This window comes from Pongo pygmaeus, chromosome 9, assembly GCF_028885625.2.
Source record: "Pongo pygmaeus isolate AG05252 chromosome 9, NHGRI_mPonPyg2-v2.0_pri, whole genome shotgun sequence".
Classification (NCBI taxonomy): domain Eukaryota; kingdom Metazoa; phylum Chordata; class Mammalia; order Primates; family Hominidae; genus Pongo; species Pongo pygmaeus.
In genome coordinates, this window is record NC_072382.2 from 12,238,434 (window position 1) to 12,263,580 (window position 25,147).

Consider the following 25,147-nt stretch of genomic DNA (forward strand, 5'->3'; position numbering starts at 1 on the left):
GTCTCTTAGGCTCAACAAGTGCTTTCAGGGTACAAGGGCCTCTGAGAAGATTCCCCTCCTGGTTAAACAAACAAGCCAGTGGCTTGAGAGTTGGGAGCTGAAGGGCCCGGTCTCTTGGGAGGTGTCCCTGGCACAGGCCGATTTGAATCTCTAACTGAATGGAAATCCTCCCAGTCCAAGAGTATAGCTCCCACTCCCTCCCCGTGGTTTTTGCTTACCGGTATGACCTCCAGAGAATTTCTGGTTTCCTCCTGTGATGTGGCTGTCAGCCCCTTTCTTCACTCCCCCGTGCTATGCCCCAGGAGGCTCCATGGACCTCTGTTTTGGTCCCAGCTTCTCTGGGAAACAGGCAACGTGTTGTCGGCTGGGCTGTGGCCGGGCATCTGCTAACTCAGGCAGACTCTGCTGCAACTTCTGCCCGGCGTGTCTTTCTGCAGAGCGGGGATGATGAGGAGTACCAGCGCATCTACGCCACGAAGATCAAGCCACGGCTGAAGTCAGAAGACGGAGTGGAGGGAGACCTTGGAGAGACCCAGAGCCGCGCCATCACGGTGACCAGAAGGGTCACGGCCTACACTGTGGATGTGACCGGCCGGGAAGGAGCCAAGGACATAGACATCAGTAGCCCTGAATTCAAGATCAAGATTCCAAGACATGAACTGACTGAAATCTCCAGTGTGGATGTGGAGACCCAGTCTGGGAAGACCGTGATCAGACTGCCCTCGGGCTCGGGGGCAGCCTCTCCAACAGGCTCTGCTGTGGATATCCGAGCAGGGGCCATTTCTTCTTCAGGACCAGAGCTCCAAGGTGCTGGCCACTCGAAGGTCCAGGTCACCATGCCTGGGATAAAGGTGGGAGGCTCAGGTGTCAATGTCAGTGCAAAGGGCTTGGACTTGGGTGGCAGAGGAGGGGTCCGAGTTCCAACAGTGGACATTTCATCTTCTCTTGGGGGTGGGGCAGTAGAGGTGCAGGGCCCATCTCTGGAGAGCGGTGATCATGGCAAAATTAAAATTCCCACCATGAAGGTGCCAAAATTTAGTGTCTCGACAGGGCCTGAGGGCCAGATACCAGAGGCAGGGCTGAGGGTTTCTGCACCTGAAGTCTCTGTGGGGCACAAGGGCGGCAAGCCAGGCTTGACTATCCAAGCCCCTCAGCTGGAAGTCAGTGTGCCCTCTGCCAATATTGAGGGCCTTGAGGGGAAGCTGAAGGGCCCCCAAATCACTGGGCCATCACTTGAGGGTGACTTAGGCCTGAAAGGTGCCAAGCCACAGGGGCACATTGGGGTGGACGCCTCTGCTTCCCAAATTGGGGGTAGCATCACTGGCCCCAGTGTGGAGGTTCAGGTGCCTGACATTGATGTTCAGGGGCCTGGGAGCAAACTGAATGTGCCCAAGATGAAAGTCCCCAGGTTCTCTGTATCGGGTGCAAAGGGAGAGGAAACTGGGATTGATGTGACACTGCCTACAGGTGAAGTGACTGTTCCTGGGGTCTCTGGGGATGTCAGCCTGCCTGAGATTGCTACTGGTGGGCTGGAAGGAAAGATGAAAGGTACTAAAGTCAAGACTCCTGAAATGATTATTCAGAAACCTAAAATCTCCATGCAGGATGTGGATCTGAGCCTTGGGTCTCCTAAACTGAAAGGAGATATTAAGGTTTCTGCTCCTGGGTTGCAAGGTGATGTTAAAGGCCCTCAAGTGGCACTTAAAGGCTGCAGAGTGGACATAGAGACACCAAACCTAGAGGGAACCTTGACAGGCCCTAGGCTTGGCAGTCCTTCCGGGAAAACTGGAACCTGTAGGATCTCTATGGCAGAAGTAGACTTAAATGTGGCCGCACCTAAAGTGAAAGGGGGTGTAGATGTCACACTCCCCAAAGTAGAAGGGAAAGTCAAAGTCCCTGAAGTTGATGTCAAAGGCCCCAAAGTGGATGTCAGTGCCCCAGATGTGGAAGTGCATGGCCCAGAATGGAACCTGAAAATGCCCAAGATGAAAATGCCCACGTTCAGCACTCCAGGAGCCAAAGGGGAAGGTCCAGATGTGCATATGACTCTACCCAAAGGAGATGTCAGTATTTCAGGGCCCAAGGTCAATGTGGAAGCCCCAGATGTCAACTTGGAGGGACTGGGGGGAAAACTTAAAGGCCCTGATGTTAAGCTGCCTGATGTGAGTGTCAAGACACCAAAGATCTCCATGCCTGATGCAGATTTGCACGTGAAAGGTACAAAGGTGAAGGGAGAGTATGATGTAACTGTACCAAAGCTTGAAGGAGAACTCAAAGGCCCGAAAGTGGACATTGATGCCCCAGATGTGGATGTTCATGGTCCAGACTGGCACTTGAAGATGCCCAAGATGAAAATGCCCAAATTCAGTGTGCCAGGGTTCAAAGCAGAGGGCCCAGAAGTGGATGTGAACCTGCCCAAGGCTGATGTGGACATTTCTGGGCCCAAGGTAGATGTTACTGCTCCTGATGTGAGCATTGAGGGGCCAGAAGGGAAATTGAAAGGGCCCAAGTTTAAGATGCCTGAGATGCACTTCAAGGCCCCCAAGATCTCCATGCCTGATGTGGACTTACATCTGAAAGGCCCTAACGTAAAGGGAGAATACGATGTCACAATGCCGAAGGTTGAAAGTGAGATTAAAGTTCCTGATGTTGAACTTAAAAGTGCCAAAATGGACATTGATGTCCCAGATGTGGAGGTTCAAGGCCCAGACTGGCACCTGAAGATGCCCAAGATGAAAATGCCCAAGTTCGGCATGCCTGGCTTCAAAGCAGAGGGCCCAGAAGTGGATGTGAACCTGCCCAAGGCTGACGTGGACATCTCAGGACCCAAGGTGGGTGTTGAAGTTCCAGATGTGAATATTGAAGGACCTGAAGGAAAGCTGAAGGGCCCCAAGTTCAAGATGCCAGAGATGAATATCAAGGCCCCCAAGATCTCCATGCCTGATGTGGACTTGCATATGAAAGGCCCTAAAGTAAAGGGAGAATATGATGTGACAGTGCCAAAGCTGGAAGGGGACCTGAAAGGCCCAAAAGTAGATGTCAGTGCCCCAGATGTTGAAATGCAGGGTCCTGACTGGAACTTGAAGATGCCAAAGATTAAAATGCCCAAATTTAGCATGCCCAGCCTCAAAGGAGAGGGGCCAGAATTTGATGTGAACCTGTCCAAAGCGAATATGGACATTTCTGCACCAAAAGTAGATATTAGTGCTCCAGATCTGAGCCTTGAAGGACCTGAAGGGAAGTTGAAAAGCCCAAAGTTTAAGATGCCTGAGATGCACTTCAAAGCTCCTAAGATGTCTTTGCCAGATGTTGACCTGGATCTTAAAGGACCCAAAATGAAAGGAAATGTAGATATCTCTGCACCAAAGATAGAGGGTGAAATGCAGGTTCCAGATGTGGACATCAAAGGTCCCAAGGTAGACATTAAAGCACCAGATGTGGAAGGCCAAGGCCCAGACTGGAGCCTGAAAATACCCAAGATGAAAATGCCCAAGTTCAGCATGCCCAGCCTCAAAGGCGAGGGCCCAGAAGTGGATGTGAACTTGCCCAAGGCTGACGTTGTTGTCTCAGGACCCAAGGTGGACATTGAAGCCCCAGATGTGAGCCTCGAAGGTCCAGAAGGGAAGCTGAAGGGTCCCAAGTTTAAGATGCCTGAGATGCATTTCAAGACCCCCAAGATCTCCATGCCTGATGTGGACTTACACTTGAAAGGCCCCAAAGTCAAAGGGGATATGGATGTGCCTGTGCCCAAGGTAGAAGGTGAAATGAAAGTGCCAGATGTTGAAATCAAAGGACCCAAAATGGACATTGATGTCCCAGATGTGGAGGTTCAAGGCCCAGACTGGCACCTGAAGATGCCCAAGATGAAAATGCCCAAGTTCAGCATGCCTGGCTTCAAAGCAGAGGGCCCAGAAGTGGATGTGAATCTGCCTAAGGCTGACATTGATGTCTCAGGACCCAAGGTGGATGTTGAAGTCCCAGATGTGAGCCTTGAGGGCCCAGAAGGAAAGTTGAAAGGGCCTAAGTTTAAGATGCCTGAGATGCACTTCAAGACCCCCAAGATCTCCATGCCTGATGTGAACTTAAACTTGAAAGGCCCCAAAGTCAAAGGGGATGTGGATGTGTCTGTGCCCAAGGTAGAAGGTGAAATGAAAGTACCAGATGTTGAAATCAAAGGACCCAAGATGGACATTGATGCCCCAGATGTGGATGTTCATGGCCCAGACTGGCACCTGAAGATGCCCAAGATGAAAATGCCCAAGTTCAGCATGTCTGGCTTCAAAGGAGAGGGCCCAGAAGTGGATGTGAACCTGCCCAAGGCTGACCTTGATGTCTCAGGACCCAAGGTGGACGTTGAAATCCCAGATGTGAGCCTTGAGGGCCCGGAAGGAAAGCTGAAGGGCCCCAAGTTTAAGATGCCTGAGATGCACTTCAAGGCCCCCAAGATCTCCATGCCTGATGTGGACCTGAATCTTAAGGGGCCAAAACTGAAGGGAGATGTGGATGTGTCCTTGCCTGAGGTAGAAGGTGAAATGAAAGTGCCAGATGTTGACATTAAAGGGCCCAAAGTTGACATTAGTGCTCCAGATGTGGATGTTCATGGCCCAGATTGGCACCTGAAGATGCCCAAGGTGAAAATGCCCAAGTTCAGCATGCCCGGCTTCAAAGGAGAGGGCCCTGAAGTGGATGTGAAGCTGCCCAAAGCTGATGTTGATGTCTCAGGACCCAAAGTGGATGTTGAAGTTCCAGATGTGAATATTGAAGGTCCAGACGCAAAACTAAAAGGTCCCAAATTCAAGATGCCAGAAATGAGTATAAAGCCTCAGAAGATATCCATGCCAGATGTTGGTTTGCATTTGAAAGGTCCTAAAATGAAAGGAGATTATGATGTTACAGTTCCAAAAGTAGAAGGAGAGATAAAAGCTCCTGATGTTGACATCAAAGGCCCCAAAGTTGACATTAATGCACCAGATGTGGAGGTTCATGGCCCAGACTGGCACCTGAAGATGCCCAAGGTAAAAATGCCCAAGTTCAGCATGCCTGGCTTCAAAGGAGAGGGCCCAGATGTGGATGTGAACCTGCCCAAGGCTGACATTGGTGTTTCAGGACCCAAGGTGGACATTGATGTTCCAGATGTGAATCTTGAAGCTCCAGAGGGGAAACTAAAAGGCCCTAAGTTCAAGATGCCAAGCATGAATATACAGACGCACAAAATCTCTGTGCCTGATGTTGGACTTAATTTGAAAGCCCCTAAACTGAAAACTGATGTAGATGTTTCCCTTCCCAAAGTGGAAGGAGACTTGAAGCATCCTGAAATTGATGTGAAAGCCCCTAAGATGGATGTGAATGTTGGTGATATTGATATTGAAGGTCCAGAAGGGAAGTTGAAGGGCCCCAAGTTTAAGATGCCTGAGATGCATTTCAAGGCCCCCAAGATCTCCATGCCCGATGTGGACTTACACTTGAAAGACCCCAAAGTCAAAGGGGATATGGATGTGTCTATGCCCAAGGTAGAAGGTGAAATGAAAGTGCCAGATGTTGACATTAAAGGGCCCAAAGTGGACATTGATGCCCCAGATGTGGAGGTTCATGGCCCAGATTGGCACCTGAAAATGCCCAAGATGAAAATGCCCAAGTTCAGCATGCCTGGCTTCAAAGCAGAGGGCCCTGAAGTGGATGTGAATCTGCCAAAGGCTGACATTGATGTGTCTGGACCCAGTGTGGACATTGATGCTCCTGATTTGGATATTGAGGGACCAGAAGGAAAGTTGAAAGGCTCCAAATTTAAGATGCCCAAGTTGAATATAAAAGCTCCCAAGGTCTCCATGCCAGACGTGGACTTGAATTTGAAGGGACCCAAACTGAAGGGAGAGATAGATGCTTCTGTGCCAGAACTGGAAGGTGATCTCAGAGGGCCGCGAGTTGATATCAAAGGTCCTTTTGTGGAAGCGGAGGTGCCTGATGTTGATCTGGAGTGTCCTGATGCAAAGTTGAAAGGGCCCAAGTTTAAGATGCCTGAGATGCACTTCAAGGCCCCCAAGATCTCCATGCCTGATGTGGACTTACACCTGAAAGGCCGCAAAGTCAAAGGGGATATGGATGTGTCTGTGCCCAAGGTAGAAGGTGAAATGAAAGTGCCAGATGTTGACATCAAAGGACTCAAAATGGACATTGATGCCCCAGATGTGGATGTTCATGGCCCAGACTGGCACCTGAAGATGCCCAAGATGAAAATGCCCAAGTTCAGCATGCCTGGCTTCAAAGCAGATGGCCCAGAAGTGGATGTGAACTTGCCCAAGGCTGACATTGATGTCTCAGGACCCAAGGTGGACATTGAAGTCCCAGATGTGAGCCTTGAAGGTCCAGAAGGGAAGCTGAAGGGCCCCAAGTTTAAGATGCCTGAGATGCACTTCAAGACCCCCAAGATCTCCATGCCTGATGTGGACTTACACTTGAAAGGCCCCAAGGTCAAAGGGGATATGGATGTGTCGGTGCCAAAATTGGAAGGAGATTTAACAGGCCCCAGTTTGGATGTGGAGGTGCCTGATGTTGAGCTAGAGTGTCCTGATGCAAAGTTGAAAGGCCCTAAATTTAAGATGCCAGACATGCACTTCAAGGCCCCCAAGATATCCATGTCTGATGTGGACTTACACTTGAAAGGCCCCAAAGTCAAAGGGGATGTGGATGTGTCTTTGCCGAAGTTGGAGGGAGATTTAACAGGCCCCAGTGTGGATGTGGAGGTGCCTGATGTTGAGCTGGAGTGTCCTGATGCAAAGTTGAAAGGGCCCAAGTTTAAGATGCCTGACATGCACTTCAAGACCCCCAAGATCTCCATGCCTGATGTGGACTTACACTTGAAAGGCCCCAAAGTCAAAGGGGATGCGGATGTGTCTTTGCCAAAATTGGAGGGAGATTTAACAGGCCCCAGTGTGGATGTGGAGGTGCCTGATGTTGAGCTGGAGTGTCCTGATGCAAAGTTGAAAGGGCCCAAGTTTAAGATGCCTGAGATGCACTTCAAGGCCCCCAAGATCTCCATGCCTGACGTGGACTTACACTTGAAAGGCCCCAAAGTCAAAGGGGATGCGGATGTTTCTTTGCCAAAATTGGAGGGAGATTTAACAGGCCCCAGTGTGGATGTGGGGGTGCCTGATGTTGAGCTGGAGTGTCCTGATGCAAAGTTGAAAGGGCCTAAGTTTAAGATGCCTGAGATGCACTTCAAGACGCCCAAGATCTCCATGCCTGATGTGAACTTAAACTTGAAAGGCCCCAAAGTCAAAGGGGATGTGGATGTGTCTGTGCCCAAAATAGAAGGTGAAATGAAAGTACCAGATGTTGACATCAAAGGGCCCAAAGTGGACATTGATGCCCCAGATGTGGATGTTCATGGCCCAGACTGGCACCTGAAGATGCCTAAGATGAAAATGCCCAAGTTCGGCATGCCTGGCTTCAAAGCAGAGGGCCCAGAAGTGGATGTGAACTTGCCCAAGGCTGACGTTGATGTCTCAGGACCCAAGGTGGATGTTGAAGTCCCAGATGTGAGCCTTGAAGGTCCAGAAGGGAAGCTGAAGGGCCCCAAGTTTAAGATGCCTGAGATGCACTTCAAGACCCCCAAGATCTCCATGCCTGATGTTGATTTCAATTTAAAGGGACCCAAAATCAAAGGAGATGTTGATATCTCTGCCCCAAAGCTGGAGGGAGAGTTAAAAGGTCCAGAATTGGATGTCAAAGGTCCCAAATTAGATGCTGATATGCCAGAAGTAGCTGTGGAAGGCCCAAATGGCAAGTGGAAAACTCCTAAGTTCAAGATGCCAGATATGCACTTTAAAGCTCCCAAAATCTCTATGCCAGACCTCGATCTACACTTGAAGAGCCCCAAGGCAAAAGGAGAGGTGGATGTAGATGTTCCCAAATTGGAAGGGGACCTTAAAGGGCCACATGTGGATGTCAGTGGGCCAGACATTGACATTGAGGGACCAGAGGGCAAATTGAAAGGCCCTAAGTTCAAGATGCCTGATATGCATTTCAAAGCCCCCAATATTTCTATGCCTGATGTTGACCTAAATTTCAAAGGACCAAAAATCAAGGGGGATGTAGATGTGTCTGTGCCTGAGGTAGAAGGTAAAATTGAAGTACCAGATATGAACATCAAGGGCCCCAAAGTTGATGTAAATGCCCCCGATGTCCAAGGTCCAGACTGGCACCTGAAGATGCCCAAGATGAAAATGCCCAAGTTCAACATGCCTGGCTTCAAAGCAGAGAGCCCTGAAGTAGATGTCAACTTGCCCAAGGCTGACGTTGACATCTCAGGACCCAAGGTGGACATTGAAGGCCCTGATGTTAATATTGAAGGACCAGAGGGAAAGTTGAAAGGGCCTAAGTTCAAGATGCCAGAGATGAACATCAAAGCCCCCAAGATCTCCATGCCTGACTTTGATTTGCATCTGAAAGGTCCCAAGGTGAAGGGCGATGTGGATGTTTCTCTGCCCAAAGTGGAAAGTGACCTCAAGGGCCCCGAAGTTGACATCAAGGGGCCCAAAGTGGATATTAATGCCCCAGATGTGGGTGTTCAAGGCCCAGACTGGCACCTGAAGATGCCCAAGATGAAAATGCCAAAGTTCAGCATGCCTGGCTTCAAAGGAGATGGCCCAGATGTGGATGTGAAGCTGCCCAAGGCTGACATTGATGTCTCAGGACCCAAAGTGGACATTGAAGGCCCTGATGTTAACATTGAAGGACCAGAGGGAAAGTTGAAAGGGCCTAAGTTCAAGATGCCAGAGATGAACATCAAAGCCCCCAAGATCTCCATGCCTGATATTGACTTAAACCTGAAAGGACCCAAAGTAAAGGGTGATGTGGATGTTTCCCTTCCTAAAGTGGAAGGTGACCTCAAGGGCCCAGAGGTTGACATCAAGGGCCCAAAAGTGGACATTGACGCACCTGATGTTGATGTTCATGGCCCAGACTGGCACCTAAAGATGCCCAAGATAAAAATGCCCAAGATCAGCATGCCTGGCTTCAAAGGAGAAGGTCCAGATGTGGATGTGAACCTGCCCAAGGCTGACCTTGATGTCTCAGGACCGAAAGTGGATGTTGAATGTCCCGATGTGAATATCGAAGGACCTGAAGGAAAGTGGAAAAGTCCAAAATTTAAGATGCCAGAGATGCATTTTAAGACTCCAAAGATATCCATGCCAGATATTGACCTGAATCTCACAGGTCCAAAAATAAAAGGAGATGTGGATGTTACAGGCCCTAAGGTAGAGGGAGATCTGAAAGGTCCTGAAGTTGACCTCAAAGGCCCCAAAGTGGACATTGATGTCCCAGATGTTAATGTTCAGGGTCCAGACTGGCACCTGAAGATGCCCAAGATGAAAATGCCCAAGTTCAGCATGCCTGGCTTCAAAGCAGAGGGCCCTGAAGTGGATATAAACCTGCCCAAGGCTGATGTTGATGTCTCAGGCCCCAAAGTGGACATTGAAGGCCCTGATGTTAACATTGAAGGACCAGAGGGAAAGTTGAAAGGGCCTAAGTTCAAGATGCCAGAGATGAACATCAAAGCCCCCAAGATCTCCATGCCTGACTTTGATTTGCATCTGAAAGGTCCCAAGGTGAAGGGCGATGTGGATGTTTCTCTGCCCAAAGTGGAAAGTGACCTCAAGGGCCCCGAAGTTGACATCAAGGGGCCCAAAGTGGACATCGATGTCCCGGATGTGGACGTTCAAGGCCCAGACTGGCACCTAAAAATGCCCAAAGTGAAAATGCCCAAGTTCAGCATGCCTGGCTTCAAAGGAGAGGGCCCAGATGTGGATGTGAAACTGCCCAAGGCTGACCTTGATGTCTCAGGACCCAAGGTGGACATTGATGTTCCAGATGTGAATATCGAAGGTCCAGAGGGAAAGTTGAAAGTTCCCAAGTTCAAGATGCCTGAGATGAACATCAAAGCCCCCAAGATCTCCATGCCTGACATTGATCTTAACCTGAAAGGTCCCAAAGTGAAGAGTGACATGGATGTGTCTCTGCCAAAAGTGGAAGGTGACATGAAAGTTCCTGACGTGGATATTAATGCCCCAGATGTGGATGTTCAAGGCCCAGACTGGCACCTGAAGATGCCTAAGATAAAAATGCCCAAGATCAGCATGCCTGGCTTCAAAGGAGAAGGTCCAGAAGTGGATGTGAACCTGCCCAAGGCTGACCTTGACGTCTCAGGACCCAAGGTGGACATTGATGTTCCAGATGTGAATATTGAAGGTCCAGATGCGAAACTGAAGGGCCCTAAATTCAAGATGCCAGAGATGAACATCAAAGCTCCTAAAATATCAATGCCTGATTTGGACCTCAATCTTAAAGGCCCTAAAATGAAAGGAGAGGTGGATGTTTCACTTCCAAATGTAGAAGGTGATTTGAAAGGACCTGCTCTTGACATAAAAGGCCCAAAGATAGATGTAGATGCTCCAGATATTGACATTCATGGCCCAGATTCCAAATTAAAAGGTCCAAAACTGAAGATGCCTGACATGCATGTAAACATGCCCAAGATCTCCATGCCAGAAATTGACTTGAATTTGAAAGGCTCAAAGCTTAAGGGAGATGTTGATGTCTCTGGGCCCAAGTTGGAAGGTGACATTAAAGCTCCCAGTTTGGATATAAAGGGACCAGAAGTGGACGTTTCCGGTCCTAAGCTTAATATTGAAGGCAAGTCAAAGAAATCTCGTTTTAAGCTTCCCAAATTTAATTTTTCGGGCTCCAAAGTTCAGACACCTGAAGTGGATGTCAAAGGTAAAAAGCCAGATATTGACATAACAGGTCCGAAAGTTGATATTAATGCTCCTGATGTCGAGGTCCAAGGAAAAGTGAAAGGATCCAAGTTTAAAATGCCTTTCCTGAGTATTTCATCTCCCAAAGTTTCTATGCCTGATGTGGAGCTAAATTTGAAAGGTCCCAAAGTCAAAGGAGACTTAGATATTGCAAGTCCCAATTTAGAAGGTGACTTTAAAGGCCCCAAAGTGGATATTAAGGCACCAGAAGTCAATCTTAATGCACCTGATGTGGATGTTCATGGTCCAGACTGGAATCTGAAAATGCCCAAGATGAAAATGCCCAAATTCAGTGTGCCTGGCCTAAAAGCAGAAGGGCCAGATGTAGCTGTGGATCTACCAAAAGGAGACATCAACATAGAGGGCCCAAGTATGAACATTGAGGGCCCAGATCTCAATGTGGAAGGTCCAGAGGGAGACTTGAAAGGTCCCAAATTCAAGATGCCTGACATGAATATCAAAGCTCCCAAGATCTCCATGCCTGACATTGACTTAAACTTGAAGGGCCCCAAGGTGAAAGGTGACGTGGATATTTCTCTTCCCAAACTTGAAGGGGAACTGAAAGGGCCAGAGGTTGATATCAAAGGCCCTAAAGTGGACATCAGTGCCCCAGATGTGGATGTTCATGCTCCAGACTGGCATCTGAAGATGCCCAAAGTGAAAATGCCCAAGTTCAGCATGCCCGGCTTCAAAGGAGAGGGCCCTGAAGTCGATGTTACCCTTCCTAAAGCTGACATTGACATTTCTGGTCCCAGTGTAGACGTTGATGTTCCAGATGTGAATATTGAAGGTCCAGATGCAAAGCTGAAGGGCCCCAAGTTCAAGATGCCTGAGATGAACATCAAAGCTCCCAAGATCTCCATGCCTGACTTTGACCTGAACTTGAAGGGACCCAAAATGAAGGGTGATGTGGATGTGTCTTTGCCCAAAGTGGAAGGTGATCTAAAAGGCCCTGAGGTGGACATCAAGGGCCCCAAAGTGGACATTGACACTCCTGACCTTAACATTGAAGGCCCAGAGGGTAAATTGAAGGGACCTAAATTTAAGATACCAGAGATGCACCTGAAGGCTCCCAAAATATCGATGCCTGACATTGATTTAAACCTGAAGGGCCCCAAAGTCAAGGGCGATATGGATGTTTCTCTGCCCAAAGTGGAAGGTGACCTTAAGGGCCCTGAAGTTGACATCAAGGGCCCCAAAGTGGACATTAATGCTCCAGATGTTGATGTTCAAGGCCCAGACTGGCACCTAAAAATGCCCAAAGTGAAAATGCCCAAGTTCAGCATGCCTGGCTTCAAAGGAGAGGGCCCAGATGTGGATGTGAAACTGCCCAAGGCTGACCTTGATGTCTCAGGACCCAAGGTGGACATTGATGTTCCAGATGTGAATATCGAAGGTCCAGAGGGAAAGTTGAAAGGTCCCAAGTTCAAGATGCCTGAGATGAACATCAAAGCCCCCAAGATCTCCATGCCTGACATTGATCTTAACCTGAAAGGTCCCAAAGTGAAGAGTGACATGGATGTGTCTCTGCCAAAAGTGGAAGGTGACATGAAAGTTCCTGACGTGGATATTAAAGGCCCCAAAGTGGATATTAATGCCCCAGATGTGGATGTTCGAGGCCCAGACTGGCACCTGAAGATGCCTAAGATAAAAATGCCCAAGATCAGCATGCCTGGCTTCAAAGGAGAAGGTCCAGAAGTGGATGTGAACCTGCCCAAGGCTGACCTTGATGTCTCAGGACCCAAGGTGGACGTTGATGTTCCAGATGTGAATATCGAAGGTCCAGATGCGAAACTGAAGGGCCCTAAATTCAAGATGCCAGAGATGAACATCAAAGCCCCCAAGATCTCCATGCCTGACTTTGATTTGCATCTGAAAGGCCCTAAGGTGAAAGGAGATGTGGATGTTTCTCTGCCTAAGATGGAAGGTGATCTAAAGGCCCCAGAAGTTGACATCAAGGGCCCCAAAGTGGACATTGATGCCCCAGATGTGGATGTTCATGGCCCAGACTGGCACCTGAAGATGCCCAAGGTGAAAATGCCCAAATTCAGCATGCCGGGATTTAAAGGAGAGGGCCCAGAAGTGGATGTTAATTTGCCCAAAGCTGACATTGATGTCTCAGGACCCAAAGTGGACATTGACACTGCTGATATTGATATTCATGGTCCAGAAGGGAAACTGAAGGGCCCCAAATTTAAAATGCCTGACCTGCACCTCAAGGCACCAAAGATCTCTATGCCTGAAGTTGACCTGAATCTGAAAGGTCCAAAGGTGAAGGGCGACGTGGACGTTTCTCTGCCCAAAGTGGAAGGTGACCTCAAGGGCCCTGAAGTTGACATCAAGGGCCCCAAAGTGGACATTGATGTCCCAGATGTGGACGTTCAAGGCCCAGACTGGCACTTAAAAATGCCCAAAGTGAAAATGCCCAAGTTCAGCATGCCTGGTTTTAAAGGAGAGGGCCCAGAAGTGGATGTGAACCTGCCCAAGGCTGACATTGATGTCTCAGGACCCAAGGTGGACATTGATGTTCCAGATGTGCATATCGAAGGTCCAGATGGGAAACTGAAGGGCCCTAAATTCAAGATGCCTGAGATGAACATCAAAGCCCCCAAGATCTCCATGCCTGACTTTGATTTGCATCTGAAAGGACCCAAAGTGAAGGGCGATGTGGATGTTTCCCTTCCTAAAGTGGAAGGTGACCTCAAGGGCCCAGAAATTGACATCAAGGGCCCCAAAGTGGACATCAACGCCCCTGATGTGGATGTTCATGGCCCAGACTGGCACCTGAAGATGCCCAAGGTGAAAATGCCCAAATTCAGCATGCCAGGATTCAAAGGAGAGGGCCCAGATGTGGATGTTACCCTTCCTAAGGCTGACATTGACATTTCTGGCCCCAAAGTGGACATTGATGCCCCTGATGTCAGTATTGAAGGTCCAGATGCAAAACTGAAGGGTCCGAAGTTCAAGATGCCAGAGATGAACATCAAGGCCCCCAAAATCTCCATGCCTGACATTGACTTTAACTTGAAGGGTCCCAAAGTGAAGGGTGATGTGGATGTCTCTCTGCCCAAAGTGGAAGGTGATCTCAAGGGCCCTGAAATTGACATAAAAGGGCCCAGTTTGGACATTGACACGCCTGATGTCAATATTGAAGGTCCAGAAGGAAAATTGAAGGGGCCCAAATTTAAGATGCCTGAGATGAACATCAAAGCTCCCAAGATCTCCATGCCTGACTTTGATTTGCACCTGAAAGGTCCCAAGGTGAAGGGTGATGTGGATGTTTCACTACCTAAGGTGGAAGGTGATCTGAAAGGGCCAGAGGTAGACATTGAAGGTCCTGAAGGGAAGCTCAAAGGTCCCAAGTTTAAGATGCCTGATGTTCATTTCAAAACCCCACAAATCTCCATGAGTGACATTGATTTGAATTTGAAAGGACCTAAGATAAAAGGAGATATGGACATTTCCGTTCCTAAACTGGAGGGAGATCTGAAAGGTCCCAAAGTGGATGTCAAAGGCCCTAAAGTGGACATTGACACTCCTGATATTGACATTCATGGTCCAGAAGGGAAACTGAAGGGCCCCAAATTTAAAATGCCTGACTTACACCTCAAGGCACCGAAGATCTCTATGCCTGAAGTTGACCTGAATCTGAAAGGTCCAAAGGTGAAGGGCGACATGGACGTTTCTCTGCCCAAAGTGGAAGGCGACCTCAAGGGCCCCGAAGTTGACATCAAGGGCCCCAAAGTGGACATTGATGTCCCAGATGTGGACGTTCAAGGCACAGACTGGCACCTGAAGATGCCCAAAGTGAAAATGCCCAAGTTCAGCATGCCTGGCTTCAAAGGAGAGGGCCCAGAAGTGGATGTGAACCTGCCCAAGGCTGACATTGATGTCTCAGGACCCAAGGTGGACATTGATGTTCCAGATGTGAATATCGAAGGTCCAGATGCGAAACTAAAGAGCCCCAAGTTCAAGATGCCTGAGATGAATATCAAAGCCCCCAAGATCTCCATGCCTGACATTGACTTAAACTTGAAAGGACCCAAAGTGAAGGGCGATGTGGATGTTTCCCTTCCTAAAGTGGAAGGTGACCTCAAGGGCCCAGAAGTTGACATCAAGGGCCCAAAAGTGGACATCAACGCCCCTGATGTGGATGTTCATGGCCCAGACTGGCACCTGAAGATGCCCAAGGTGAAAATGCCCAAATTCAGCATGCCTGGCTTCAAAGGAGAAGGTCCAGATGTGGATGTGAGCCTGCCCAAGGCCGACATCGATGTCTCGGGACCCAGGGTGGACGTTGATGTTCCAGATGTGAATATCGAAGGTCCAGATGCAAAACTGAAGGGCCCCAAGTTCAAGATGCCTGAAATAAATATCAAAGCTCCCAAGATCTCCATGCCTGATGTTGACCTGGATTTGAAAGGACCCAAAGTAAAAGGAAATTTTGATGTGTCTGTCCCTAAGGTTGAAGGGACTTTGAAAGGGCCAGAAGTAGACCTTAAAGGTCCAAGTCTGGATTTCGAAGGCCCTGATGCCAAACTCAGTGGCCCATCTTTGAAGATGCCATCGCTGGAGATATCTGCTCCTAAAGTAACTGCTCCTGATGTTGATTTGCATCTCAAGGCACCAAAAATTGGATTTTCAGGTCCGAAGTTAGAAAGTGGTGAAGTGGACCTCAAGGGACCCAAAGTTGAAGCTCCAAGCTTAGATGTACACATGGACAGCCCAAATATTAACATTGAAGGGCCAGATATTAAAATCCCCAAATTTAAGAAACCCAAGTTTGGATTTGGGGCAAAAAGCCCCAAAGCTGACATCAAGTCACCTTCACTAGATGTCACTGTTCCTGAGGCAGAGCTGAACCTTGAGACTCCTGAAATTAGTGTTGGTGGCAAGGGCAAGAAAAGTAAGTTTAAAATGCCTAAAATTCATATGAGTGGTCCTAAAATTAAGGCCAAAAAACAGGGATTTGACTTGAATGTTCCTGGGGGTGAAATTGATGCCAGTCTCAAGGCTCCGGATGTAGATGTCAACATCGCAGGGCCGGATGCTGCACCCAGAGTTGACGTGAAATCGCCCAAAACCAAGAAAACGATGTTTGGAAAAATGTACTTCCCAGATGTAGAGTTTGACATTAAATCACCTAAATTTAAAGCTGAGGCCCCTCTCCCTAGCCCCAAATTGGAGGGTGAACTCCAGGCACCTGATCTGGAACTTTCTTCGCCAGGGATTCACGTCCAAGGTCTTGACATCAAGGCGAAGGCTCCCAAGGTCAAGATGCCAGATGTGGACATCTCAGTGCCAAAAATAGAGGGTGACCTGAAAGGTCCCAAAGTGCAGGCAAACTTGGGTGCACCTGACATCAACATCGAAGACCTAGATGCTAAAGTCAAAACACCGTCCTTTGGCATTTCTGCCCCTCAAGTCTCCATCCCTGATGTGAATGTAAACTTGAAAGGACCAAAGATAAAGGGTGATGTCCCCAGCGTGGGACTGGAAGGACCAGATGTAGATCTGCAAGGTCCGGAAGCAAAAATTAAGTTCCCCAAGTTTTCCATGCCCAAGATCGGCATCCCAGGTGTGAAAATGGAGGGTGGGGGAGCTGAGGTCCATGCGCAGCTACCCTCTCTTGAAGGAGACTTGAGAGGACCAGATGTTAAGCTCGAAGGGCCCGATGTTTCTCTAAAGGGGCCAGGAGTAGACTTGCCTTCAGTGAACCTCTCTATGCCAAAAGTCTCTGGGCCTGACCTTGATCTGAACTTGAAAGGACCAAGTTTGAAGGGAGACCTGGATGCATCTGTTCCCAGCATGAAGGTGCATGCTCCAGGGCTCGACCTCAGCGGTGTCGGTGGCAAAATGCAGGTGGGAGGAGACGGTGTGAAAGTGCCAGGGATCGATGCCACAACAAAGCTTAATGTTGGGGCACCAGATGTGACACTGAGGGGACCAAGCCTGCAGGGAGATCTGGCTGTCTCTGGTGACATCAAATGCCCTAAAGTATCCATAGGAGCTCCTGATCTAAGCTTGGAGGCATCTGAAGGCAGCATTAAACTTCCCAAAATGAAGCTGCCCCAATTTGGCATCTCTACTCCGGGGTCCGACTTGCACGTTAATGCCAAGGGGCCACAGGTTTCTGGCGAACTGATGGGGCCAGGTGTGGATGTGAACCTGAAAGGGCCTCAGCTTTCAGCACCGAATGTGGACTTTAACTTGGAAGGACCAAAAGTGAAAGGGAGCCTTGGGGCCACTGGTGAGATCAAAGGCCCCACTGTCGGAGGAGGTCTTCCAGGCATCAGTGTTCAAGGCCTAGAAGGAAACCTCCAGATGCCTGGAATTAAGTCCTCTGGATGTGATGTGAACCTGCCAGGCGTGAATGTGAAACTCCCAACTGGGCAGATTTCTGGTCCTGAAAGCAAAGGTGGTCTGAAAGGTTCAGAAGTAGGTTTCCATGGGGCTGCTCCTGATATCAGTGTGAAGGGGCCTTCCTTTAATATGGCATCTCCTGAGTCAGATTTTGGCATCAACTTGAAGGGCCCAAAAATCAAAGGAGGTGTGGATGTTGCAGGGGGTGTCAGTGCCCCAGACATCAGCCTCGGTGAAGGGCATGTGAGTGTTAAAAGTTCCGGGGGTGAGTGGAAGGGACCCCAAGTCTCCTCTGCTCTCAACTTGGACACATCTAAGTTTGCTGGGGGCCTTCATTTCTCAGGACCAAAGGTGGAAGGAGGTGTGAAAGGAGGTCAGATTGGACTCCAGGCTCCTGGGCTGAGTGTGTCTGGGCCTCAAGGTCACTTGGAAAGTGGATCTGGAAAAGTAACATTCCCTAAAATGAAGATCCCCAAATTTACCTTCTCTGGCCGTGAGCTGGTTGGCAGAGAAGTGGGGGTGGATGTTCACTTCCCTAAAGCAGAGGCCAGCATCCAAGCTGGTGCCGGAGACGGTGAGTGGGAAGAGTCTGAAGTCAAACTGAAAAAGTCCAAGATCAAAATGCCCAAGTTTAATTTTTCCAAACCTAAAGGGAAAGGTGGTGTCACTGGCTCACCAGAAGCATCCATTTCTGGGTCCAAAGGTGACCTGAAAAGTTCAAAGGCCAGCCTGGGCTCTCTGGAAGGAGAGGCAGAGGCCGAAGCCTCTTCACCGAAAGGCAAATTCTCCTTATTTAAAAGTAAGAAGCCACGGCACCGCTCAAATTCATTCAGTGATGAAAGAGAGTTCTCTGGACCTTCCACCCCGACGGGGACTCTGGAGTTTGAAGGTGGGGAAGTGTCGCTGGAAGGTGGGAAAGTTAAAGGGAAACACGGGAAGCTGAAATTCGGTACCTTTGGTGGATTGGGGTCAAAGAGCAAAGGTCATTATGAGGTGACTGGGAGCGATGATGAGACAGGCAAGTTACAAGGGAGTGGGGTGTCCCTGGCCTCTAAGAAGTCCCGACTGTCCTCCTCTTCTAGCAATGACAGTGGGAATAAGGTTGGCATCCAGCTTCCCGAGGTGGAGCTGTCAGTTTCCACAAAAAAAGAGTAGCAGGCCTTTGTATGTGTGTACATATATATATATATATAACAAAACATCAGCCTTGGGTGTGTTCCTATATAAACTCCAAAGGGAAACACACCGACTGCCTCAGCAATCATGCAAAGACCTTGCCTGGCCCAGTGGCAAGCGCTGAAAAACCGACCGCTTGTAGGCTCCTGGAACTATACAGATAGGTAAAGAGTTCCAAGTTCGTCCAGCCCATGTGCAAAGTCAACAGTATTTGCCTTAAGATTTCATATATATATGTTTTTTTGCATTGACTGCTGAGAGCTCCTGTTTACTAAGCAAGCTTTTGTGTTTATTATCCTCATTTTTACTGAACATTGTTAGTTTTGGGGTAATGGAAACCCACTTTTTCATTGTAATGACTTTGGGGGCTTTTGTTAGTAAGGGTGGGTGGGGTGATGGGTTGCAGACGGAGGTCAGGTCTTCCTCTTTCCTGAGACTGGATCTGTTCAAACAGCAGACACCCACAGATGGCCCAGAGGTGGTGGTAGTCAGGGTGTGTGGGTGTTTTTAGGGTTCTTTAGTGTTGCTTCTTTCACCCAGGGGTGGGTGGTCCCAGCCAGTTTGGTGCTGACGGTGAGAGGAAATTAGAATCTGTTTGCAAATTGTCCAACTCACCCCCTCAACGTGAGGGGCTTCCATTTTCTGTGTTTTGTAAGGGAACTGTTTCCTTCATGCCACCATGTTCCTGATATTAGTTCTGATTTCTTTTTAACAAATGTTATCATGATTAAGAAAATTTCCAGCACTTTAATGGCCAATTAACTGAGAATGTAAGAAAATTGATGCTGTACAAGGCAAATAAAGCTGTTTATTAACCTTGATGTCTTGTGCCTTTGCATTCTGTGTTGCCGGGGCTTGAAACCTGGGGAAGCTGCACAGCCAACTGTGACTGTTCAGACCAGATCCATCTGGTGGCATTGCTAGTTTCATCAGTGACTTTAAGGCAGTGACCTTCGGGAGGTAGTGGGAGAAAATCTTTGCTTCTTGATTCTCATGGTGAGGCTGGTTGTGCCATTGCTGAGAAATCAAGAGGAGGCTTGGCCTCGAGACCCACTCACCTACTTTGCATCCTCAGATATGAATATACAATTCAGAACTGGTTCTAAATGGGTTACAGATGTGAACAGTTAAGAGGCCTCCTGGAATTACCCAAAGGGCTCTGCCCGTGAATCACCGGTCTGCCATTTATCCCTGACATGGCTGCAGGTTTGCTGAGTGACTGCTGTCGCCCAGGCTGGAGTGCCGTGGCACAATCTCGGCTCACTGCAACCTCCTCCTCCTGGGTTCAAGCGATTTTCCTGCCTCAGCCTCCCGACTAGCTGGGATTACAGGCCCCTGCTTCTATGCCTGGCTAATTTTTGTATTTAGTAGAGACAGAGTTTCACCATGTTGGCCAGGCTGGTCTCAAACTCCTGACCTCCAGTGATCCACCCGCCTCGGCCTCCCAAAGTACTGGGATTACAGGCGTGAGCCACTGCGCCTGGCCAGGGTGCTGATCTCGTATAAGGTATCTTTATGGTTCTTTCTAGTCCATTTTAGGGCTAAACATTATGAAAAATTCTTCCGATCAGAGTCCCCTTTTGATTTCCAGCTCTGTTGACAATATGTGGCGGTGGGGGAGGAGTGGTTCTAGTCACTGGCTCCTAACGTTGGTCATTGCTGGGCAGAGGGTGATGCCTTCTTGTACTTGGACCAAGCTTGTCCCCCTCGCCATTCCTTAGAGATGCCCCATTTCTGCCAGTGGAGGCAGCTCTGCACCTCTCTGGATCCCCCCAGAACAGAGATAAAATAGCTCCCACCCCATCCTTCCCTGTCTAGTACCAGCTTGTCAGTGGGATTTCCTGCCAGTGCAGGCTCCACCGTCCTTGCCTGGATTTCAGACATGCCTTCCCTAGCTTCATCCGTCCTCACCTTGGCCAGCAGAGCCAGTGTTCTGGGGGTGTTGGAGCTCAAGGGTGGCCCATGGATTTGGAAAGAGAGAGGTTGGGAGGGAGGCCCTTGATACCCGGCTGCTTTTTAGATAACCGACCTACAGCTTTTATGAGTTGGACAAGATGCTTAACCTGCTTGAGCCTCAGTTTCATCACCCTTAAAATTGGGTTAGCAGCATTCATAGGGCCAGAGTTTATCCAGGTATTGGGGTTATGTATTGCATGACGGCACCACACTGAAGTGTGCAGCATCCATGTGACAGCCAGATACATACTTATGGAGAGCACAAGAGCTGGCATGAAATCCTAGAGAGACAGGCATGAGCCCATCTTCTACAGAAACCCCCTGGTGCACTGGGCCACAGACACACTCCAGCCGTGAGCATGCTCAGGTTTAATGATGCACACAACTGCACACGTGACCGTCTGTCCTAACTGGGCCTGGGGCTGTCCCCGGGGTGCTACTTTCACTCATCCAACCACAGCTTGAAACCCAACTCCTGTTCCTTCTTCAACTCTGAAGCCAAGAGTGTGGGGCAGGTCAGAGTGTGTGTGCCGCTCGAGATGAGTAGCCCTGGTGTCTGGAGGGTGGGGTGAGTGGGTGACAGTGGGGTTAGTGGGCGACGGTGGGGTGCACTTGTGTACACAGCTAGAGAGGAATGCCCATTAGGATGCTGGAAAGTCCTCTGAGGAGAACTACCCAGGTTGTCCGATAATATATCAATTTAAAAAATTTTTTTAGCTTGAGGAAGAAGTGCTGAAGGCTAGTGGTGGCCCCCAGTGTCCATTCAATAAATGTTTTCTGAGTCCCATGTGGCTAGATGTGTCCCAGTCCCACTGATCTCAGATTCCTCTTCTGAGGATCTCCACAGAGTGAATGATGTGATGGGTGTGAAAAACTGGAACGCCTTGAGCCCTGGCAATAAACCTGTGGAAATCATGCATGTACCAGGGACGGCGAGGCCAGTGATCTCATTGGGTGGGACAGTCAGTGGGTGGTGGGTAGGATGGAGAAGGGACAAGGCAACTAGCTGTACAAACTTGAGAGTCTTCTAGCCACCTTCTTCTCAATGTCAGGCCTGGGCTGGAGGCAGTGGCCACAGAACACGAATGCTGCTTTCCACAGTGATGGTTACCATAGCAGCGACGGCATGGGAGGAGACACGGGCTTATGTGGTGCATGGAGGGTGCACCTCAGCTCCCTCGCCCTGCCCATGCTCCCTACCCCTGCCCTCCCTCAGTTCCTGATAGGGGTGGTCCAAGTTATCCCCTAAAGTCTTTTTTTTTTTTTTTTTTTTTTTTTTTGAGACAGAGTCTCGCTTTTGTTGCCCAGGTTGGAGTGCAATGGTGTGATCTTGGCTCACTGCAAACTCTGCCTCCCGGGTTCAAGAGATTCTTCTGCCTCAGCCTCCTGAGTAGCTGAGATTAAAGGCGCCTGCCACCATGCCCGGCTAATTTTTGTAATTTTAGTAGAGATGGGATTTTGCCATGTTGGCCATGCTGGTCTCGAACTCCTGACCTCGTGATCTGCCTACCTTGGTCTCCCAAAGTGTTGGGATTACAGGCGTGAGCCACCGCGCCCGGCCTATCCCCTAAAGTCTTGCAGGAACCAGCCTTGCAAGGTCTGACACTCTAAGGTCCTGGTTCCTGCACTCGAGGGTGAGAGCAGCGTCAGGAGACTGGGAAGGGGCTGGACTCTGTGATGTTCTTTCCCAGAGTTCAGCAAGGAGCAATTGCAAGGGCTGCAGTCTCAAGGTCAGCCTCGCTTTAGGCAGCGTGACTGTGTGGACAGTGGTGTAGTGAAGGGGGCATCTGGGAAAACAGAATTATTTTGAAATACACCATGGGCTCACAAATGGCAGGGAATAGTGAACAGTTCCTCCCTTCCTTCCTTCCTCCCTCCCTCCCTTCCTTCCTCCCTTCTCTCCTTCCTTCCCTCCTTCCCTCCTTCCTTCGCTCCTTCCCTCCTTCCTTCCCTCCTTCCTTCCCTTCCTCCCTCCCTCCCTTCTTTCCTTCCTTCCTTCCTTCCTTCCTTCTCTTCCTCCCTCCCTTCCTCCCTTCCTTCCTTTCTTCCTGACAGGGTCTTGCTCTGTCACCCAGGCTGGAGTGCAGTGGCACGATCTCAGCTCACTGCAACCTCCACCTCTCAAGCTCAACTACCACGCCGGGCTAATTTTTGTATTTTTTGTAGAGACGGGGTTTCACCATGTTGCCCAGGCTGGTCTCAAACTCCTGAGCTCAATCAATCACTCCCTCCTTGGCCTCCCAAAGTGCTGGGATTACAGGCGTGAGCCACCGCGCTTAGCCCAGGGAATAATTTTCATAAACTCACACTCATTTCTCTATCTGTCAGGTTCCCTCTCGCAAACTTAGTTCCATTTGAAGATAGTTCAATCAGAGAGACTTAATAAAGAGACAGTTTATGGAGTAGTGGGCAGGGGCAAAGGAGGCCACAAGGGGTGGTGAGACCCCCAGGGACAGTAGGAAGCTGGTACTATCCCTGGCCCTGAAGGGTATGAGGAAGAAGTGGTGCTCCTGAAGTCCAGTGTGCAGCGGAGGTAGAGGAGGAATCCTCAGTGGGGGCTATAGCCACAGAGGACCAGCATCTGTCAGAACTGCCTGCCGTGTGAAGCAGGGAGGAACACCCTGACCCCTCTCTCCACTGGAGGGCACGGGAGCCCAGGTGTTGCAGCTGATCCACCTGCGGGGGCACAGAGTGGGGCAGAGAAGCAGGAGCAGGGGTCTGAAGGTGGAGGGAACAGATAGAGAATAATCAGGACAGGGCCAGGTGCGGTGGCTCACGCCCGTAATCCTAACACTTTGGGAGGCCAAGGCAGGTGGATTGCCTGGGCTCAGGAGTTTGAGACCAGCCTGGGCAACATGGTGAAACCCCATCTCTACTAAAATACAAAATTAGCTGGGTGTGGTGGTGCGCACCTGTAATCCCAGTTACCTGGGAGGCTGAGGCAGAATTGCTTGAACCTGGGAGGTGGAGGTTGCAGTGAACCAAGATTGTGCCACGGCACTCCAGCCTGGGTGACAGAGCAAGACTCCATCTCAGAAAACAAACAAACTAGCCCGGTGTGGCACTCGACTGTAGTCCCAGCTACTCAGGAGGCCGAGGCAGAAGAATCACTTGAGCCTGCACTCCAGCCTGGGCGACAAAGCAAGACTCTGTCTCTTTTGTTTTTTCTGTTTGATAAGTTTGAATTTTTATACATTGAGGTTTCTTAAACTAGAATTTAAGGTATGATCATAAAGTAATGCTACAGTTTTTTCTTAAAGAAGCACACATACATCCCAATGGCAATTCCGCTTTCAGTGGTCACCTTGGGAAGCTCTGCACTTACTTCTGTAAAAAATCTACTGCTGGGCCGGACGTGGTGGCTCATGCCTATAATCCCAGCACTTTGGGAGGTCGAGGTGGGTGGATCACTTGAGGTCAGGAGTTTGAGACCAGCCTGGCCAACATGGCAATACCCCGTCTCTACTAAAAAAAAATACAAAAATTAGCTGGACGTGGTGGCACATGCCTGTAATTCCAGCTACTCTGGTGGCTGAGGCAGGAGAATCATTTGAACTTGGGAGGCAGAGGCTGCAGTGAGCTGAGATCATGCTACTGCACTCCAGCCTGGGGGACAGAGCGAGACTCGTCTCAAAACAAACAAACAAGCAAAAAAAAACAAAAAACAAAAAACCAAGGCTGGTTAATTAGGTGGGTGGGTTGTTTGCGGTCAAAAGCAAGGCGTGATTATGTGTGTGACTAACTTTCCTGTGTGGTTGGGAAGTTGTCTCAAATGTTTTGAGCAAAGGCTGCACTGTTGAAATATTGCTATGTCTCCAGCACCCTAAAGCAAAAGTGCATCCCCCATGAGGACTTTGCATGTTGCTTATACACATGTCCTGCTTCAGAGTGCCACCTTAGCTCTTTGGTATTTTGCATTAGCTGTGACATTAAAAAACATTATGTGGGAGATGCAGCTAATTGTGTACCTGAAATTTCTTTTTTTTAAAAGTGTATTTATTTTGAATGCAAATCTACCGAGAAGTTGCAAGAATAATACAATGAATATTCATATAGCTTTCACTTGGATTCACCAATTGCTAACATTTACTTTGTTTGCTTTAATCTCTCTCTCTCTCTCTCTACATATATTTATATATACACATATATACACACACACATATGTAATATATATACGTATATACGTATATATACATATATGCATATATACATGTATATGTATGTATATATGTATATATGTATGCATACATGTATACACATATATGTATGCATACATGTATACACGTATATATGTATGCATACATGTATACACATATATGTATATACGTATATACATATATACATATATATGTATACGTATACATACATATATACGTATGTATACGTATATATGTGTATATATAGATAGATAGATAGATATAGATATAGATAGATATGGTTTTTTTGTTTGTTTGTTTGGGACAGAGTCTCATTCTGTTGCCCAGGCTGGAGTGAAGTGGCATACTCTTGGCTCACTGCAACCTCCACCTCCTGGGCTCAAGCAATTCTCCTGTCTCAGCCTCCCAAGTAGCTGGGATTACAGGTTTGTGCCACCATGCCTGCCTAATTTTTGTATTTTTAGTAGAGACAGGGTTTCATCATGTTAGCCAGGCTGGACTCGAACTCCTGACCTCAGGTAATCCACCTGCCTTGGCCTCCCAAAGTGCTGGGATTACAGGCGTGAGCCACCGCACCTGGCCCATATAGGTGTTATCATTACTTTTGCTGAATCATTTGAGAGTAAATTATAGACATCATGATCCTTTACCCATAAATACTTCAGCATGTATGGGCATTCT

General features: G+C 48.8%; 1 protein-coding gene across 4 annotated transcripts in view; it reads left to right on the forward strand.

Annotated features, from left to right (window-relative positions):
- Positions 1-19,174, forward strand: part of AHNAK (AHNAK nucleoprotein) — a 32,185-nt gene extending 13,011 nt beyond the window's left edge. For all 4 annotated transcript variants that reach the window (XM_063671766.1, XM_054437910.2, XM_054437911.2 and 1 more), the window contains one exon: positions 438-19,174. In XM_063671766.1, coding sequence (XP_063527836.1) covers positions 438-18,332 — 17,895 coding nt within the window. In that variant the 3' untranslated portion in view covers positions 18,333-19,174. The remainder of the gene's footprint in view (positions 1-437) is intronic.
- The last annotated feature ends 5,973 nt before the right edge of the window (positions 19,175-25,147 follow it).